This window comes from Archocentrus centrarchus, chromosome 3 (assembly GCF_007364275.1).
Source record: "Archocentrus centrarchus isolate MPI-CPG fArcCen1 chromosome 3, fArcCen1, whole genome shotgun sequence".
Taxonomy (NCBI): domain Eukaryota; kingdom Metazoa; phylum Chordata; class Actinopteri; order Cichliformes; family Cichlidae; genus Archocentrus; species Archocentrus centrarchus.
In genome coordinates this window covers 12,947,267-12,969,146 of record NC_044348.1, presented here as the reverse complement: position 1 = coordinate 12,969,146, position 21,880 = coordinate 12,947,267, and the positions used below count along the sequence as shown (strand labels likewise).

General features: G+C 38.3%; 1 protein-coding gene across 1 annotated transcript in view; it reads right to left on the bottom strand.

The window, feature by feature from the left end:
- The window catches only part of acsf3 (acyl-CoA synthetase family member 3), a 45,528-nt gene extending 39,645 nt beyond the window's left edge, over positions 1–5,883 (bottom strand). The window contains exons 1-2 of the mRNA XM_030724617.1: positions 5,844–5,883; positions 2,268–3,061 (exon numbers count right to left, since the gene is read on the bottom strand). Coding sequence (XP_030580477.1) covers positions 2,268–2,987 — 720 coding nt within the window. The 5' untranslated portion in view covers positions 2,988–3,061; positions 5,844–5,883. The remainder of the gene's footprint in view (positions 1–2,267; positions 3,062–5,843) is intronic.
- Positions 5,884–21,880: the final 15,997 nt, after the last annotated feature.

Below are 21,880 nucleotides of genomic sequence, written 5' to 3'. Positions count from 1 at the left end.
CATCTGTGTGTGTGTGTGTATCAATCAATTGGCGCATTGTCTTCACAACTGTGATATTGATCCTTGTATTGCATTTGTATATTGCATTGTATCAACCTTGAGAAAAATAACAACAAATAAAACAACAGTCATTATCTGATTTACTGTATTTTCTGCTTGTGTGACGCAGTTTACTTGCTGAACTTTGGCATCCAGCTAATTTCCTACTTTTGGAAGAACGAGGTCTGAGAATGCCAAGAGAGCCCCGTGAACCTGGTTACAGCCAGAAAGCATAACAACACTAAAAATCATTATAACCTAACCTACTACAAATTCTGATGTTTATCCATGATCGTTTGCTGCTCTTAATTAGGGTAGCTTGGCTTGCTCATTTTTACAGTTATTTAAAGGAGAGAGAAGAAACAAGATCAGCTCAAAAGTCCAGCGTATACAGTTAGGTCTGTAGGTTTTTGGGATTTTTGGATTGGATTTTTGGGATGACAGTGACAATTTTATAATTGTCTCTGTACACCACCACAGACTTTAAGCTTTATTTGAAGGGGTTAACATAAAATAGTCCCGCATTTTCAGGGACTCAAAGGTCACTGGACAAACTAACCTAAGTCTGTGTCAAGCTTTATTAATATGCAATTCTGGGGGGAAAAAAAAAGTAAGAAAAATATTTATTTTACATATGCAGCGTAAACATTTGTTTAAGTTCATCATAACTCTAGCTAACTATAAAGAAATTTCATAAAAATGTACTAGAGCTACATCATTTCAAGGTAATATATTTATGAACTTAATTCATTCTCATTTCATTCAGTCATTTTACACTTTCCATAATTCTCTTTTTAGTTTGATTTGTTCAAACCATGATCTTTTTAATTATTTTATTCTTAGATGATGCTTATACATTGAAAGTCAAAACATTTCCTATATTCACTCTAGTATTATAATAATTAGAAAACAACTAAGGACCTGCTTAGAATTAGATTAATTATATTAAAATATTTCAAGGGCTAAACTGTGTGAAACCACCACCAGCACTTAAATAATACCTTTTGATATCACTGTTCAAGAACAGCTAACTTTATATTCAACTTATCTATTATTGATTATATTGGCAAAAACCTGTATCTGTTTTTTTTTTCTAATGAAAGAACTCTTTACCCACCCCAGCAGACATATATGGCTGCCTGATTAGCATCATTCCTCTTTTTTTCAGTTGTGCTTCGTGAATAATCACTAATTTATGCCATTAAAGACCACCTGAAGTTTTTCTGTGCAATTTTAAGTGAAACTCACCTACATGTCCAGCAGTGTGGAAAATTAAAATCACTCTAAGAGGAGGCAGAACTTCATCTGAACCTGGTTGTGTCTGGAAAATTGAGCGGGCGAATGATTAAGTGAGTCTGTTTTTGAGAGTTTTTCTTTTCTTTTTTTTTTTTTTTGAAAGGCAGCGTCAGGTTTTGAAATGGCTGTAATGAATGTAATTATTAAGCTGCGCTGCGTCCATGTTGTTGTGCATGATGGTATTTAAAGGGTGACGAACAACAGACTTTTCCACGCTGACTTATTCGGCTGCTGGTTTGTGCAATACGCACTCTTTGAATAATTAAATTCACTCTGATGCTGGTGTACATGAATGTCACAAACATGCAGCAAATAGAACACGGAAACCGACTGCCTGTACAACACAATACAAACCAAACAACTTTAAGCTAAAAATCTCCCCTCGTTACATGAGAAACTTTTTCTCGGATAGCCTGTACTGAACTGATAATAATATTCTCTGTTTTTCTATAAACTCACATTCATAACTAAAAACATAAAGTTGCTTAAACAAATGCACTTCTGCAGTTTAATGCCAAACAAAATTATTCATCAGGCCTTCCATCAAATTGAGTTTTTTTCAACTAAATTAAGTTTAATGAATGTTTTTTCCTTGTTTAAAATGACACATTTTTCAGTTGTATAAATAGAACTGACTTTACTAAAGAAAAAAAAAATGGAAATCTTGCATAGTCTTCATTCCTAAAAAAAAGCGTCACATTTACAAGTGATAATTAAGAACTCTTATAATAAGACAGCACCTATAATTTGGTATTATGTATTAACTGTTGTGGTTAGGGAGTTATACACCAGAAGAACACAATTAAAACCCTATAAACATTTAATAAATAACTCATATCAAACTGCTTTCAGCTGTACATTTCTATGATAAAAAAAAGCTGCAAAATGATTTACTTGTAATTAATTAATGTAATTATTAAGACATAATTTACCATGGCTTGGACGCTGCTGTGTGTATGCAGAACTCCTTTGGGTCGCCCTGTCGTTCCACTGGTGTAGACGATCATAGCTGGTCGATCAGTCCAATCTGTGATGGCTGCCTCCTTCTCTTGTGCATCTTCCTCATATAAAGCACCCAGGTTAGAAGCAGGGGGCAGCTTCAGACACGGCAGGCCCAGCTTCTGTGCCAGTGGTTCAAGGGTTTCAGCGTATGGATCCGCTGCCACCAGCAGTGAAGTCTGGGAATCTGAAATTATGTACTCCAGTTCCGCTGGTGGGTGTTTTCGGTAGAGTGGCACCGCTGTCCCACCACTCATCCAAGTGGCCCACTGTGCCACTGTATAGGAGGCATCATTAGCACACAGGAAGGAGATGCGTTTTCCTGCCAGACCTCCAAAGTTTGAGCTCAGGGCTGTAGTGATTCTATTTGCCAGACCTAAACTGCTGCAGTACAGCTGCTTGTAGCTGTGGCTACCACTGCTGTCTATGATTGCAAGCTTTTCTCCATACGCTGGAGCTCTGGCAAATACTGGCTTCTGGTTTAGCCTTGACGAAGGTGCTGTAGTCCATCTATGAGTCCTTCTCAGACCTGCCTCTCTCAATAGCCATTGCCCTGGCTTTGATGGACAATAACTATTAGAAATGGCAGGTTTCCAGTGAGGTAAAGTCCACTTTAAATAGTGGCAGGCAGAGGCTATAGACCCTGGCAGCATGTTTGAGTTTTAGTTGTTCACACTCTCCGCAGTTAGCTCGTCATCAGTGTCTCACATCTGCTCGTAGTGAATATCTGTGGGTTGACATGTGAAAGGGCATTTGAGCTTAGTTTGATGAAGCAGCGCACACAAACTTATATTAAAAGCCAAATCTACAAGATTCAATTTGACCTACAGGCATTCTTTCCGTGACATAAACTTCATAAAATAAATAACGGTTTAACTGAGGAACAATGGAGAGTATCTGATTGCCGCCAATGCCTATGAATTCTTCATATATTATTTCCAAAATAATTACAGGAAGGTTGACGATCACTGAGAAATGACTGTCAAAGGCAGAGTAGTGGAGAGGTTAGTGTTGGGTATTTTCAAGGCATTGACTGAATTACATTGGCACCACTGAGTACCATTTCAATCTGTGGCAAACTTACTACCAGAGCACATCTGGGCTGGAGCAAGAAAGATGATGTGTTGAAGAACAACAAACACACAGGGCAATGGTGGCGTAGTGTGGTTAAATTTTTTAAAAATGACTGCAGGCAACACTCTGAACTGCAACACTGGAACACAGCTACGCTGAGGAAACACTTGGTCAAACACAAAATATGTCTAAAAGCTTCAGAATGCACCATATTTGATAGCCTGAAAGCTAAATTCACAGAAAGACCTGCAGTTAACTTTAGCACATCTGTCACCAACATATAAGGAGTTAAACCCACGGATGGCGATGATGATGAAACTTTTAGTGAGAGATCAACAGCTTCATCGTAATCTTCTTCATGTGATTAGGTAGTTGGATAAGTAGTTGTCAGAGGGCTTTTTTCCCCGTGTTGGCTGACTTTTTAATGAAGCATTTTTACACTGGCTGCACTGAAATTTTGTATCAGCATGATATTTACAGTAAACAAACACATTAGACAGTGTGCCCGAAACCTTAGTGTGTAAGCTAATAATAGCCTAATGTTACTATTCAATAGTATTTGCATGATAGAATTATCATGCAAATACTGTTACAGTCATGCCTACATCAGACACTGTCAGACAGTGACAAAGGCAATGTGTAAAATGTAGTAAATAAATAAGATGTTTCAACTGAGAAGTTTTAACTTATTCTGTAAGAGAACATTTAGAATTTTATTATTTCAAAATAAGTAAAGTACTGAAAAAAGGCACTGTTGTGAACTGGTGTCAATTCAAACATGAAAAAGTAAGCAACCCTCAGAGAGGCTGGACAATTCCAAATACCTGGAGCTAGTAACACAGCCACTGTTGTTGAAAAGCTCCTAATGACTTTTGTCCTGAGGTCTTAAATCCTCAGGGACTTCTACTGGGACACCATTCAGAGCTTTTTGACAGGCTGCGTCACCACATGGTAGAGGAACTGTATCTGCAGGGACCATAAGGCTCAAGAGAGAGTGGTGGCAATGCAAGAGATATCAGTGGGTGATACTGCTGAACACCTAGCAGTGAACCAGAAGTCCCTTAAACTCATAAAGGGCACAACTCATTCACACAACAGTCTGACACAAACACATCCACATCCTAACTTTTGTACTTTTGTACTCTATATAGTTAATGATTAATGTGTCATGCCATGTCAGCTGACCAACTTACAAGTCTTAGAATATGCACTCTGAGACTGTGGAGGCTGCCTTTGAGCAAAAATCATATTTTTTTTTTCTTCAAAAAGTGATGGGAAAGTGATGTGGAACACTATCACAGATTTTGGATACATTACTACCAGACACAAAATCTTTCAAGAAAAAAAATGAAGTTGTTAGATTGTGTAAATCTAACAACTAACAATTTGGAATATCGCTATGAAAATAGAAAATAAGTTTTTAAATTTTCAAGCTCTAATCTCTTTAAGATACATCCGTCTTCTGCTTATCCTGTTCAGGGTCACAGGGGAGCTGGAGCCTATCCCAGCTGTCACGGGGCTAACAGAGAGACAGACAACCATTCACACTCACATCCACACCTATGGGAAATTTAGAATTGCCAATTAACCTAACCCTAGTAACTGCATGTCTTTGGACTGTGGGACGAAACTGAAGTATACGGAGGAAACCCACGTAAACACGGGGAGAACATGCAAACTCCACATAGAAAGACCCCAGCTAAGGTGGAATCGAACCTTGGACCTTCTTGCTGTGAGGCAATGCTAACCACCACGCCACTATACCGCCCTTCTTTAAGATACAGTGCTGAACAAATTTATTAGACCGCCTGTCATAAAGAACAAGAAAACAAAAAAATATTTTAGAAATCTGTCAAAAACTTGTTTAGAAGATTAGATTGTTAATTATGAGGGAAATAAATTGAATTCACATTTTTTATACCACAAATTTGAGCCAGCAAACTGGCTGATTGAGCATAACATTCAACCACTAAAACAAATTTTCCTTTTCAGGAAAGCAAGTTAATAACTGTAATTTGCCATTTTAATCAAAAGATAATAATGAGCTTTCTGATTTTTTTTTTCTTTTTTTGTTTTTTTCTAAACAAGTAAATGTGAAAACGCTTTACTTCTACACACTAATTATTTCACCACTGTTTTAAACTTATTGCCTCATATTTTTTATCAAATGATTAAAAACATCTTGAAACTTTTAAAGCGTTAACATAACCGACTCAAACAGCAACACCGTGAAGTTACCATTGCCGGAAATAACCAGTTCACTGCAGTCCAGGTGATGTTGACCGTCACTATTTCTCACTTTATTTGGCGAGGACAGCTGACCGGAAATCAGCCGCAACATGCATAGTACATCCCACTTTTTTACGGCTACGAATACAATCATATCTCATAAATAACACCCTGTTTCGCTGTGTACAGCTTTCTTTTCACCTTACCTACAACAAAAGCCGGTATTTCTTGCAGTGAAGGACAGTACCACTGCATTAAGTGTCCGGGTTGAAACGATAGTGCTTTATACAGTTCCTGTCTCGTAAGTATACAGCAACAAGCCAGATTCTGTGAAGTGTGGGACATTTTAAATATGAAGTTTTTAATAACCCTAGTTAGATGTTAGATGATTTTTAATTATGTTACTTTAATAGTCTACCAAGTAATAAATTTACATAAAATGATAATAACACATTCAGAACAGGCACTATAAAGGATGGACACAGCAAGTCAAAGCCTATGATCTTATCTCTGCCTATAACTGTACTGCTTTAAGCCTCAATTAATTCTGTATTTTTAGAGTAAGTCTTCCATTTTGATGATTAAAGGGGCAAGGCAGTAATAAGAAACCTGCATGTTTCATTTCAGGCTCACAACCAGCCAGTTTCAGATGATTAAATCCTTAATTATAAATACATTAGTATGATTTGTGTTTTTATGTCATCCTGTGGTTCTTAATTCAGCTTGGTGGTTCTTGCCATAACCTCTATCCACTTTTCTGAAGAATCTGCAGATCCAGTGTAGAAGAAGCTCACCAGAGAGCAGGACAGGGGAGGGGAGAGCGGGATGTATATGCAGCTACCCCACACAGTGCTGTGCTTTAGATCACATGCCAGTCCCACCACGCAGTGTGCCAACTAGCTTGGCTGGCTTGATCATCACAGTGCAAGTGGGCACATTCAGCCGCCAGCTGGCAGTCGCGGGCCTCAGATAAGAGAATGGTACAGACATGGCACACGTTCAAAAAGTTTTCACTTCCCTCCCCAAACCCCCTACACTGCAAACGAGGATGGCATATTCCTAAAAACTGGAGCCTTTGTTTCTGAGTGCTCCCCTCCACTCTCAGGAATAGTATCGTCAAAGACCACTCGTTCCCATTCGTGGGGAAAACGCTAGTGAAGGGAATGCTATGCTACCCCAGCAACTATTTAATTTTCAGAGAATCCTTTATCAGTAGGGCATTTGCGCAGTCTTTAGTGTTTTTTGATGCAGATGGCGCTGCCACATTTTCGAAGGATTCAACCCAAAAACTGACTGAATGTCATCTCTGATGTAACGAAATAAGGCGCAGAAGACCCATCTTTTTGGATTTGTTTCCTGGAAGTTGGCCACATCTTCGACATGCGTTATATGGGGATGGGAATCTGAGCCAGAGATTTATTTACAACCACTGGTGCCATACAGGGATGGATGAACAGGGGAGGATAATAAAGACATGTTTGTCATGAAAGGACGAGACATGGCTATCATAAGGAGTTACGGTTATGCTTATATAGCAAAAAAGAGGGTTAGACACAGAATATAGTAAGGAGAAGCTGGCAGTGTGCTGCAGTGGCCTCCTGCCAGCGCGCCATTCAGAAAAGACCACCTGAAAGGATCTCGCCACTGATGGGCAGGATGGCCGCAAGCAGGCGCCAACTCTCATCTTGGCAAAGGACGGCATCAGAGGAAAAGAGAAAAGAGGGGACCCCCCACTGATCTGTGAGAGAGGCTGAGATGGTAACACAAACCGTGGGGAGTACCCAAGCATGTGTCAGGTTGGCATCAATGTGAGAATGTCTTGGCAAGCGCTCCTTTCTCTCCCCTCCCACCCCAGCTCACACACAAACACACTGTTGCCCTGCTTGGAACACATGGTACATCAGCAGCGGCATCTGGCCACGCTGACTCCTGGCAGCTGCGCTTCGTCTTCGCCAGTTGGGAGTCTTGGCACTGCCACTTCATCAACTACCTGTGGCTCCTCCTGGGTAAAAAGGCGAGCGATGAATTATTCCGAGGCTGCAGCTGCAAACTTGACTTTCATCCAAGAGACTGGATGTAAACATATGACTGCCTCACGGAGCACATGCCACCCACATACTAACGCATGGTTGACGACGTGGCTTGTATCCTGTGCGAAGGGACTCATGTGTCCTCGTGTGATGGTGGGGTTCGTTTGAGGTAAAAGATGGGCTGTGATACTAGCAGTAGACAACTGTAAGCTTCAAAATAACAAAAGCGCATTGAGAAAAAGACAAATGAAAGTGGCAGTAACACAACTTTCCGAAGGACATTGGAATTTGAGCTTAGAGATCTTCATCCAGCAGCATCAACTTGTCTTATTGTTTTGGGAAATGGTGTTGGGACAATCAAATCAGAAGCCAAGGATTACCCTGAAAGAAAGTTCACTACCATTTTTAGAATGAACAAATAAACAAGTGACCTTTCAACTTTACAATTACCGTCTTACATTCCATTTCTAATGGAAGTTTTGACAACTGAGGGCATTCGCCTGAGGCACTTTGAATTCATTTCAGGTGTAACACCATGGATGGATGGCAAAGGTTAGGACAGATGGAGCTGAAGATTACTTCCAAATGGAAGAAGAAATTCCCAAAAAATCTTTGAGAGAGGTGTTCACAAGACACTTTTGGAAAGTCTGAGATGACAGTATTGTGTTTACCTTTTGTTTAATTCTCCATTATTTTAATGGTATTTTCTTGTCTCCATCTTTCCAGCAATGTTTTCTGGTTCTGCTGCACTCTCGGTAGATTTTTCTTGTACTGAGCACTTTATGGCAAAAACCCAAATGTTTCAGTTTATCCCAGATGTCAGCTCTTCTGCCATCCAACACTGGCAGTAGTGATAAAAAAAAAAAAAAAAATACAGTGTGTTTGCAGTGAAGTTTTAATGGCAGTACGGGCGCCCACTCAAGTTATTGATCATATATTTTTTGTTTATGTTTATACATTAGGCAGAGGAGGGAAGAGACATTAAGATGGCAAGAGGCCATAAACACAAGGAATTCTTGATATCCCCTCGCTTTCTGCAGAGTTCATGCTTTCCTCTCGGCTACTCGAGAACCGCATGACCCAATTTGAATTTGAATTCAGAACTTGTCTTTTTTTTCATCTTTGTTTTGAGAGCAATGTTGTTGGCAAGCTGTTAAAATCTGTCAAAAGTTGAATACATCACTCACTTGAACACATATAAACACACACACACACATTCTCACTTTTTTTTTCTGTGGGTGTTAGTCATCTGACAGTGACCCAGTGGGAGTTTTTTCTCCATCTGTGTCAGTCTGACCCATTTTTGCCCTCGGCCACATCCAACTGTTCCATGTCCCAAACATATGTGTGGTGGCAGGGGGATAAGCGAACCATCGCCGCGCCGATCCTGCAGACACACACTGCAGATATGACACTGGACCCTACTCTCCAGTCTGTCTGCTTCCCATAGCATATGTCATGGCTGCTTTTCTTCTCCTCTGAGTCAGACACTTTTCATCAGAGTTGATTATCTGATTACATGAAATGAATTTTTGTGTTTTTACTATACTGGCCTCACTTTGAGTGTACATCTCTTCCATTAACTTATCTTTTATTGAATATGCACTTTTTATATTTCTACTGGCCAGCTTCAGAATGGGCACTTGACTTGGTGGACTACATTATCTGTGCAGATTATAACACTAGCCACTGAGGGCAGAACAGCCCAACTAGAAGAGGGACTTTTTTCCAAGTTGTCCATGTTGGCAGATGAGATGGTTTCATTGCACAGAGCCTGGACTCACTGGGGACCAAGGGGTGTGAGGCACATATGGGCAAACAGGCTGCTGATGAGCTGCTTATATGAGCCTCTCATCATGGCCTTAGAGAATGATGTCTCCACCAGAGGATTTAAAGTGGCTGTGTGTGGTGGATCTGCATTGTCAGGGTTGGCACCAGAACTTGGATTCATGCCTCTTAGAGAGCAGATATGTTTGTCTGCATAGATGTTCTCACTCAAAATATTGAAATCCATCAGGGGCAAACATTGTAAGACAGAAATGGGCACATAAAAAGGCCTGCAGCTTGAATTTACACATTCTCCAAATAACTGAGGTATAGACAGAGTGGTCAAATGGACAGAATAAAGTTGTTTTAACTGTAGTCTTAAGCTTACTCACCCTCTAAATAAATTCTATCTAACTTCCTGACCTACTGGCTGTAATAGGCTTTAGACTGCTCCAGAATTTTTTTGATGGCTTTCCACTAATGCCTTATTGATTCTCTCCTTTCCCTTTTAACTCCCTCATATGGAAATGGAAACTATTCTGCTAGACAGACAATCGGGACCTCAGACCAGCTTTCTAATTCAGCCCACTCACTCTGCCCTGCATCCTCAACAAAATGCTGCCTGCAAACACTGAAAGTGTTAAATTGTCTCATTCAGACAGGAGTTGCATGCAGTTGCACTATATTACAATTAGATGTAACCTGAAATAATTTGTTCTTCCATTAGTTTTTGTTTATAAATGTTGACAGGGAAGCTTGGATAAAAATAGACTTCACATCAGGAGGTGTTTTTTTTTTTTAATATTGTCTCCCAATGTCTGGCAAATGTTTGCCATGTTGATATCTGTATAGCTTAAGTGACTTCCAAAAAAAAAAAAAAAGATTTCCAATACATGCTTTCCAGTACAGTTTTCCTTCGATTTATTTTTCTACTTGGCAGCCATCTGTCTCGCTCCATCTCCTACAAACATGCCCATAGCACAGCATAAGCAACTACACACACCCTCACTGCCCCTACACACATACCATAGACACACTGAGAAACGCACACACTGAGGCTGCCAGGATGCTTGGGTGGTGTGTTGTTCTCTGGGAGACAGTGCCATATGCTGTCTAGCCTCCCAGGGACGGCAGAGCCTGCCGCTGTACTGTGTGTCCTGACTCTAAGGGAAACCCACTGCAGTACAACATCTCACCTACTGGTAATCCTGAAACTCAGCCCATTTATGTGCATTTAATTGATTTTTCAACTTGTTAATGTCTACGCAGGGGCTGCCGTTGCAGCAGGTGAGATATTCAGTGAGTGTTTATCTCGATGACTAAATTCTTTGTTTTGTTTTTTTGTCTGTTTTTTTAGTCAAAATCAGCTTGGGCATTTTTATATTGGGGTTAACTGTGTTCACACCAGGGAAAAGACGTTGAAAAACATGTTCCCTCTTTCACTAAGTGTAATGTTTACTTTTGCTCTAAATTTTAAAATAAAAAAAGGAAGAATACACACTATATATATATATATATATATATATATATATATATATATATATATATATATATATATATATATATATATTTCTGCAAATAATCAGCTTCTTCAGATTTTTTACTTTACTTACTTTTACTTTTTTTTTAACTTACAAAACCAAAACAAGGCAGGGTAGAAATGAACTGAACTGTATGAAGACCAAGTGGTCTCTTTTATTAATGTGTCTAGTTTAAACCCCACCAAAAATCGTATGTTCCCTATATTTATATTCTTACAATTTTGTAAGAAAGAAGAAGTACATACTGTACACACAATATATGTGTGTGACTCTGTCTGTCTGGATGATAAAAAAATGGCTACCAGCATCACAGTATGAACACTTCTGGGGGTAAAGAGCTGCTGAGATGGAGGCTAGACAATGACTAACCTTGAAGTGAGAGCACCTGTCAATGCCTCTGCACATCTGCAGATGAGAAGTCTTGAAAATTCATTATAGCTTGAGAGAGTTAAAAAAAAAAAAACAGCTTTTGTTCAGTTGTGACACATTGGGTCCTTTAAAACCCAGTGTGCTTTCTTTTCTTTCTGAATGAAGGTGAGACAGATGAAATGCAGACACTAAAATCATAAAGTGCAGAGTGGTGAAAAGAGTGTTTGGATACCTTTGGTCAGGAGTGGCGATGGGTGTGTTTGTTGAAAGGGGATGAAGGAAAGAGTGGGCGTAAGAGTGCATTTGTGCAATGACTTGAGGGGTAGGGGACGCGTGTTCAGAATTTATCTTATCTGCGTGTTCATTACTGCTTTGCATTTCAGGCAGAGAGCTTGGGTGCTCCACTAAATCGCAGGAAGGATTGTTAGACACGCGTGTTATTAATTTTTTCAGGGTCCCTGTGGCGTCTGTATGAATCTTAATGCTGCTGACTGGGCTGCAGCTCTATCGACTTTCTTTAAAATATGAAGAAGCTTTGCTGGAAGCGCCTGGGGTCATTAGCTGAAGAGTAGGCGCAAATCCCTCACCGAGCCTGCTCCGGCTTCGCCATGTTAAATGTGCTCTTAAAATATTCATAATCATACTCTTGCCTGCACACACACACACACACACACACACACACACACACACACACACACACACACACACACACACACACACACACACACACACACACAGACAAAGCACCAGGGACATGAGGGGATCAATATTAAAATGTATTCCTGTTTTGGCGTGCGGTTAATTAGCTGCGGTTCTTTTAAACCATGAAGTTTGAGAACAGATTAACAGTATCTTTTTGTACACAAGATAATATTTACTTGCGCTCAATCTATGCAGGCATATATGAAATGCACATCTGAAGATGCTGACACGTAAAAAAACAAACATACACACACGGACAAAAAAAACCCCACAGTGATTTGATTTTGTGTTTGAGCTTCTTTGAGATAATCATAAGTGAAATATGCAGTGGCTTCTGTTTCACTGAGATGCTGCTATAATTTCTACATTTTTAAAAATGTTTCTATAATTCAGGGTGGATTTGCATTAAATTTGCATTAAATGCTTACAAGCTGCCATTTGATTCACTGTACTTAAATAGCATTTTCAGTTAGTTTACTTTCTGTGCTTTCTCTTGCTTTTATTTTCATACATTTTTATATTAAAATACTGTCTTGCAATAACTGGACTCAGGCACTGTTTAATCGCTTGAATGAGAATGTCCAAATAAAATCAAAATGTGGACATTTTACAGGTTAAAAAAAAGGGCTATTTTGATTGTTTAGATACTAACCTTAAAAAAAAGGTTATAAATATTAAAACAAACAATCATATCAGTATGTCTACGGACCATTATGACAACATATTAATCTCAGCTGAGGACCAAGAGTGACCGGGCCTTTTCTGTGAGGGCACCCGCTCTCTGGAACAATCACCTTGGGGAGATCAGATTGACAAGCTCCCCATCGTCTTTTAAATCTCTCTTAAACTCATATTTTCATAGACCAGCTTTCTCAGCGCTTCCAGTTTGAGCTGCTTTTATGTTGTCCCATGTTACATTTCTTCATCTCTTCTTGGTGATTATTTTTTTAAAAATTTGAATTGATCATTCTTTTTGTTTTTAGTTGGATTGTACTGATAGTTTCCCCCTCCCAGTGATGTATAACTTTTAAACTTTAGTTACTGTCTGTTTCATCACGTCTATCGTGTCACATTTTCTTTGAAAGCTGCTATATAAATAAAGTTTAAATATAACAGCATCCTGTCATGGTCCCTGAGTTTTTGTGTTCTCTATGGATTTTGTGATTTCTTTTGATAATCTGTGTCTAAGTTTGTTTATTTTTGCAACATTAAGGTTGTTATTTTCCTTTGCCATTTATTATCGCCTCAGATTATAGTCCCTGTTTGTATTCTAGTTTATCTTCTTGGTTATTATTTTGCTCTCATCCTTTGTGATCCCGTTCTGTTTCCCCAGCCGTGTCCCTGCGTCTGTTTGGTCTCTCTGTCTTGGTCTTGGTCTCTGTATCAGTTGTATTTCCTGTTTTATTTTGGTAGCCTTTGTCCCGTGTGTTTGGTGTTCAGTTCCAGCTATGTTCCCTGCTGTGTCTTATCTCCCTGATTACCACATGTCTATATATTGTCTGAGTCTTCCTCTGTTCTTCGTCGTACCCACTCGGTAGCGTGTTTTCCTTGTTTCATGTCTTCTTGTGATTCCAAATTAGATTATGAGCTCCAGCTTGGCTGACGCCTTTGTTTGCATTTTTGATGAAGAAGTTCCTAAATAAATCTGCCCTTGATTTACATTCTGTTTCAGGAGTCGTGCATTTGGGTCCAAATCCTGCCTGCCACCCTGCTGTTGTATGAGACATATAGAGGAGAGATCCATGCAGGACAGCTTCTTTAGCTGTAGTGGTTAAGTCTCTTGACTTAATTGTGTTTTGGAATATCCTAATTTAAATATTGCTGATATTTAAAAAAATTATCTTTTGCTTTGTCAGCAAAAAACAAAACAGGATATCAGTTGTCAGCAAACTTTGCAGGGTAGAAAATCCAGACACATCTTTCAGCGGAGATAAAACTTCTCAACTGAATTCCATTATGACAATATTTTTAGGCAGATGCTGTACAATAGATGACTGAATAAGATAAACTTTTATAGGCAAATCTAATGAACAGAAGTGAAGAGTAAATCTACCTCTGTTAAGATCTATGGAGAAATGGATTGCTCCAAAAGGTTTCCAGTCCTTTCCTGTCATGTCTCTACTGCAGGCTCTCTGCTAAAGATATAAAGTGTCCCTAAACTACTGACACAAGAGAACATTACTACAGGTCAGTCACACATCCTTAACAAGCTAAGACATCCAGAGTTTAAACGATGTTATTCAAACAGATTTGACATGAGGAAATTAAGTCCAGCTTCCCTGCTGTTTAGTAGCTAAAATTACACATGCTTATAATACACAGTCTCTTTCAGTCACCACAATGGGGACTAAACGAATGGAAATGAGCTACTTTCAGGCTTCTTCTCTCTAGTCTCCACATTTCACTTTCACTCCATTTCTTGTCTGACAAATGTTAAAGATCTTAAATCCTGTTTTAAAGTTTTGGCCATTGACTGGCTTATGTGATAATTATAATTAGCCTAGTAATAGCTATTGGACATCTAATGTGATCATGGCATGATAGCTTTCATTAGACGCTATCGCCCTCCATTGTTAAAACATCCTCTAAAGACCCCCCAAATCCAGCACAGTAATTCTATACTTTTAATATGTGCTAATAAACATGCACGATGACCTGAATAAAAAAATGGCACTGGTGTCTTGCATACCATTTCAGTAATAATTTGTACAGTAAAGAGATATCAGCTGTGCAAGTCAGTTGTATGTGACCTGTGTGGCACGTGCTATTTTTATCCCAGTTTAATTTGAACAGGGTTTAAGTTACGGCCCATCAAAGGACTCCAACATGTCTGAGACAGGTGCTGCAATGGAGATGAGACCAAAACAATCATGTTGCTACAGAAAGGAGGCACAGCTTGCTTAATTGAGGCCTGTTTGTGTGGCACGCTGCTGGACAATGGATCAGGACTGGCAGATGTATTGGGGGTGGGGTGGGGGGCATGATACGCACAAAGCCACCGAGAACAATACTGCAGAAATAATAGGGGAAGGCAAGTACATTTGTGGTTTGTGTGTGTGTGTGTGTGTGTGTGTGTGTGTGTGTGTGTGTGTGTGTGTGTGTGTGTGTGTGTGTGTGTGTGTGTCTAGAAAGAGGCAAAAATCAGCAGAGCGAAAGCGTACGGGCTCATGAGTCCCTAAGTTTCTCATACTTTGTTATTCAGCAAAGTTATCGTTGTTGCAATGAGTAAAGCTAGTATTAGTGCTTTAATACTGATATGAAAATAAAAACTGCATGTTTTTCATATCATCATTAGTTTACTTCATTAATTACATTAATTAATTTCCCTTCCCTTCATTTCCCTACATTTTGTTAGGAAAACGAGAAATATGTGCAGCGATTTATTGAAACACGAGCAAACTCACATAGAAATGCAGTATACGTATAAGGCAAGACACAGAGGCAATGTCTTGTGTCAAGAAACAAAAAAAAAGCTTGGAAGTCAATATTTGGTGTGACCACCTTTATTCTTCAGCACAGCCTGAACTCTCTGAGGCAGCTTTCTTGTCATTTCTTTAAGTAGTCTTCAGGAATAGTTCTCCAGGCTTCTTGAAGGACATTCAAAGCTCCTCTTTGGATGTTGGCTGCCTTTTGTTCTGTTCTCTGTCAAGATGATCTCACACTGCTTCAGTAATGTTGAGGTCCAGACTCTGGGGAGGACAATCCCATGCTTCTTGACAGCCACCCTTCCATTGAGACCCTTTCTGATGAGGCTTCAGTGAACAGTAGATGAATGAATTGTCAGGTCCTGTGTCAGGTCTTTGCTGGATTTTTTCTATAGTGTTTTTTCTATTTCTTAAGGACATGACTTTCAGGGACTCTTCATCTGCTGTAGATAGTTTTAGGCCCACCACTCATTTTTTTTTTTTTTGTCCTCTACTCGTCCAGTTTCCTCAAAATTTTAAGGACACACTGCACATCATGCGAAGATATGCCAAGTTTTGGGCTAATAGCTCTTTGGGAATCACCTCTTTGATGTAAAAAACATTATTTTATGCCTGTCAAACTTGTTATCTTTGGTATTTTTTTGTATATTCAACACAAATTACGTGCTTCTGCAACAGGGTGCTAGGAACAAAGTACCTAAAATTACAGTTTAAAATTGGTTCTTTAGTGAGAGTTTTAAATCGGTTCTCGCTAAAGACACAACATGCTGTGTCTATACAGAATTTATAGTTGTTGTGTTATGTGTAATATACAAAACTTGTTCCTCCCTTAAGTTAGGTGCCTTCTTATGCTTGAATAATTTGTACGTCATTAAGTGGTTTAACAGACAAACAAAAAAAACCATTTCTCTGAATATGGTCAGGTACAAGGACGTGTGCAAAAATGAATGAAAGAGAAGCCAATGGCCAAAGAAAGACTATTGCTCAAGGCCATTTAAAAAAAATTACAAGGAAGTCTGGCTCCGTGGATGCAAAATATAAAGAAACGAGGGGTGACTCAAGACCTCTGCACAGCACTGTGTATCACACTATATACAAGACAGCACAAAGACTCTTTTTTTAGCTGTTACGTTTTTAAAGTGGTTTCATACAAAATGACAACTACTCACAGTGGATGATGTGCATTATTTAAATGTGGCAGCATGTGGATGAAATACACCATTACAATGCTGCTTACACTCAAAATCATTAATATTTAACAACTTGAAAGGAACTGGTCTTTTACATGAGTCATTATAATACATTAGTTAAATTTACAGCTAATGCTTCCTCAATTTTCCTCAAATAAAGTTTGAATACAAGAGTTTTTAATGGACTGTTTGTACATTGTGGTGCTGCCACTTTTTCTTAAGTAGCCTGGGATGTGATCTTCCACCACCACCACCATACCTCCCCACCCCACCCCACCCCACCTCCACCACTTTGCAGCTGATAAGCATTTATGGCTAATATGAATTTGCTGTAGATTTGCAGTTTGTATGTGACCCTTTAAGGTCTACTCATGGTGTAAGCTGCACACAATCCTTGACAAACTGTTTAGTTACATTAATTTTGAAATGTGAATAAAAACATTTCTGGTATTAAAAAAAAAAAAATATATATATATATATTTTATGTAGTTTTCCTTATTTTCTTATTCTTTTTGCATCACCTATTTGGGAGTTCTGACCACTGCTGTAGTTAACATTAGATTCAAGGATGGTGTAGTTATTGTTACAGAACATTAAGAAAACACAAGAGGAAAATGTGTTAAAAGATTTCTTATAGTGGAATAACATTTAAACTTTCTCTAAGGAAAGGCTTAATCAAGGTCTTACTCACAATCTCCCCCTTCCAGTGGTACATATTGATCTGTGTGTAGCTTAATGTTGGTCTTTATGGCCACACTGCGGTCAGACAAGCCAGTAGGAAAACTACTTACTCCAGCCCACTGTTGTAACTGAATCAATCCATTAGGTGAATATTGAAACTGTGGTCACTTTCCACAATGTGTAGTGATTATATATGGCGGCAAATTGAATTATTCAATATGCGATTCAGTTATGAGCAGCATGTAAAAAAAACAGATAGAGATGAATGTTTTCCTCAGGCCGCAGAGCATTACATCTATAACATAAAATTGAAAATGGGAACCATGACATTAGGCCACGAGACGTAATTACAGGCCGTTCAAGAACAGTAGGGCATGAAAATAAGTGTGTGTGTGTCTGTGTGTGTGTGTTCTTGACAGACTGAGAAGTGTGTGTGTGCTTCTCTGGGAAAGTGACTGCTGTTTGGCTTGGCCCCCTGTCCCCTCTTCCAAAGGACTGTGAAATCATAAATTAAACGCCTCGCCATCGTGAAGCAGTTCAGCCTGATACATCTTCCTCTCTTGTAATTGTTTGTTTATTGGACCTTGTTCAAAAGCAATATTGCAATGGTCTCTGGAAACTCTTTTGGGGGGGGGGGCAGCTTCTATACTGGAGGAAGGTCACGCCATGTCAATTAGCAATACAGCCTGGAGATTAAGAAAGAAAGTGATACAAAATGGCAAGAAGAGGCAAAGAAAACTAAAGCTTTTTTAAACATTCAGACATATTTAAACATATATCTGTTTGTAACATATTCCTTACAAGTTGTAAGCCTACTGTGGAAGGGGCATGGAGGGATGACCTGACCAGCAATAACAAGCCTCTGAGGTGGTGGCAGCACAGTCCACATTGATACTAAATGACTACAGGGGTCATGACCAAAGTGACCTTTTAACCTTTTACTTCAGTGGTCCATTGTATACTTTCATTCAAGTGCATTTGCTCTTCTTTGCTCTTTCTTTGTTCCAAATATTGAACAATATGGGGAGGGGATGGAGAAACATGGCCAGGCATAACATGTCTTTTTAATGAGATGACAGAGAGAAAATACATTTAAGACTGAAGCAATTTAATGATTCAAGGCAACGTATAGAAAGGGCTGCCGAGGTCAGAAACAGCAGGACTGGGAAGCAGAGACAGTTGTCACCCAGCACAGGAAAATTGTTCTCATCTACTGAGAACTTTATGTGGTAAAACACTGAAATAGATGTCATACATTAAGTCATTATTTGTTATTGTGACTGTAACTATATGAATAGATACTAATGTTTCTGCTTTGTGCTGTATTATGCAAATAACATATAAAACACCCTTTAAATGTGTTTACAGATGTGACCTTGAATCTTGTTTCACTTTCAGTAAGAGCTGTTGTAACTGTAATGGCATTAGCAGTCGTACCTGTGGAACAAGTATTCAACTCTCTGACTTACATAAACGTAGCAGTGTGTGATTGTATAATGCTGCAAGAAGAATCTGACTTGAATATAAGCAACAAAAATACACTTTTTAAATCACGAACCTCTTCAAATGATTATTCATTGTGTGTTATTAAATAATTATTGCTGATGCATTAGCATGTAAGGGACATGATAATGTTGCTGCTCATTAAAGTCAGTTTGAATTATAACAGAGGATTATTTTATAAGCCATGTACTGAAGAACTAAAACTGCCAAACAAATAGTACAATCAAAAGTACAACAGCTACTTTTAAAATACAGTACAGTATCTTTTTGTAATACATGAAATCGCTATGTGTAGCAGCCAAACTTGGCACATCTTATGTTCCTGAAGGTTCTTATGTATGGCAGATTTTATGACCCAATCACACTGTCTAGCAACCACCTTGCAACGGGTTAAAATGATCCATTTTTTCCCCTTTTTTTTCTGTATATATATATATTTATTGAGAATACACAACCAATTAAAATTTACAATTAGTGTACAGCAGTACATTCTATTTTGACTGAAAAAACAAGCTACAAAAACAGGCTACAAAAAATAAAGCTCACCCACCCCACCCACTCTCTGTATGCTACAATAAATACAGTAAAAAATAAATTTTCCTGTTACATTTGGTAAAGATATTTAAAGGAAGTAGTTTCAGGGATGCAACATCTCCAAGTATCCAAATCTTGAGATCAAGATCCAAAGAAAGTCCACATACCTCTGGTGTTATTAGAATCTCATTATTCCAGTAGGTTTGCAGTTGTACACAACTCCAAAGCAAATGGAGAAGATCCCCAACAGACATCTTACACCTTTGGCATTTGTCAGCGATACCAACTTGCAGTTTACTCAATCTATATGGCGTATAATATATGGGGTGAAAAATATAAAATTTTGAATTTGTCTATGTTTAGTGGATACCAGTACTGTCTGAGATGAATTTAGTAATCTGCTCCAGTTTTTGTCTTCATATGTACAGTTTAGATCTAATTCCCATTTAGATTTCTTTGAGCACTTCTCATAAGCTGGTAAGCAATCAATTCCAGATCCATTTTTTTTTCTCCATAAACAACATCTACCACCCATGTTTCTTACTTTTCTCATTAGTGATTACATTTATCGGTTTGCCAACAGCACAAACAAGTCAAATAATACCGTACTTGTAAATCTAAAGCAAAAGTAGCCTCAACAATACAAAAACAGTACAAAATTTAAGTACATTTCCCTTTTAATATAAGCCCAGAGTCATGTCAGTTATTTAGAGTCCAAGTAACAGTTTCAGTATTAAAATTTTGGCAGAGGAGGAGTTTCAAGTCTTTTAATTTACTGAAATAAATGTTTTTCATCTTGTTTAACTCAAATTTTGCATTTTTAAACAAATACAGTTGTAATAAGTTATATCCCAACAGATAGATGGATTGCTTGGTGACAGCTGCAGGGTCTGAGAGCAGGTGCAGTGGGATAGAGGAGACTAATTTAGCCATACACTAGTGTTGCTAACAAGACACACACACACACACACACACACACACACACACACACACACACACACACACACACACACACACACACACACACACACACACACAAACACGGAATGGAACCAATCATCTGTTCTCAGCCCGGAGCACCTCCAGCTCTACTTGTATGTGAGTGTATTCAGGCACACATGCCATATGTACTCATAGACACCTGTCAGTTGTAGGTAGAAAAGAATGGCAACATCTGATGAATAATTCAACCTGAGCAGCAAGTTCTCCAGAACTTTCACAGCATGAGTTCACAGCATCTGACATCTTGTTGACTTTTCTATATTCTTAGACAACATTTTCTTTTTGATCCTTTACCGTAATCGTTCTGCAGAATCGTCGTTTCTGCAGACAGTTCTCCTTTTAAAACCTTTCTCCTTTTGAAAGTTCAGTAGTCGCTTAGATGTTAATTGTGAAAGATTGAGTGTGTCTCAGAAAATATTTGGGAAAAAATATTGATGAAAGTAAAATCTCTGGAGAATTAACAAAAGAGATGGTTCTACTGTACTTGTGCTGATTGTGTTCTTCTAGCACTCAGTGGAACTAGAACACGTGCATTGAACTTGTACTTTTTTTTAACCTATAATTAAGAATAGGTGTGAAACTGCACAGAAAGTGCTATAATATAATAAGTAAGCTATAATAAGTTTACTATTACTAGACTGGAGCTCCTGTGTAGATTAACAGGTTTCAAACTGCAAGGCCACACTTTAGAATGGGGAAGATATTCTGAAGTAGAAAGACTTAATTTAGAGTTATTTGGACACTATTTACCTATTTACCTAGGAATAGACCAAATTAATTTAGTGTTATCAAGACAAAATTACTACTCTACTATGGTACTACTAGATCATAACTGATGAACAAATACTTCCTTACTTTCTATCAGTATCTAGCAGTCGGGAGGCTGTTGAGGAAATTAAGCCATTTATTTATTTATTCATTTATTTTTACCGTTGTTATTAAGAAAAAATCTTAATTAGTGGCCTAATTGGTGTATAATATGGTCATTAATAAGAGCTTGGTAAAAAGTAATAAAGAACAAATAGGCTACTAAAAAGCATGCTAATATGCAGTTAAATAACAGTTAATCTGTGTAGGCTAAAGTGTTACCAAAATAATAATGCTGAATTAAAAATGCTCAATATAGTCAACTTGTTTATGATTATTAATCATCCTACAAATTGCTAACATACACACATTACCTTCAAGTTTATTTAAATAAACAAAAAATAAAACATGAATACTTGAGTTGTTCATTTTTTAAAGAATCCTGCTAAATTTAACAAAGGGACCTAAAAATATGAGTTTTTCACCAATGAAACACAGCATGCTACCTACCTGTATTCATGGACATGTCTGAGGAAAGGACAAAACACGTCAAATACTTAATCATTTCTTAAAAGTAATTTTGAGGGTTAATTTATTTCTACAGCAACAAAGTTTAACAAGATCTTGGGCTACTTTATAAAACAAAAAACAAAACAAAAACAAATAAATGTCTCAGTGTTCATGCAAAATTC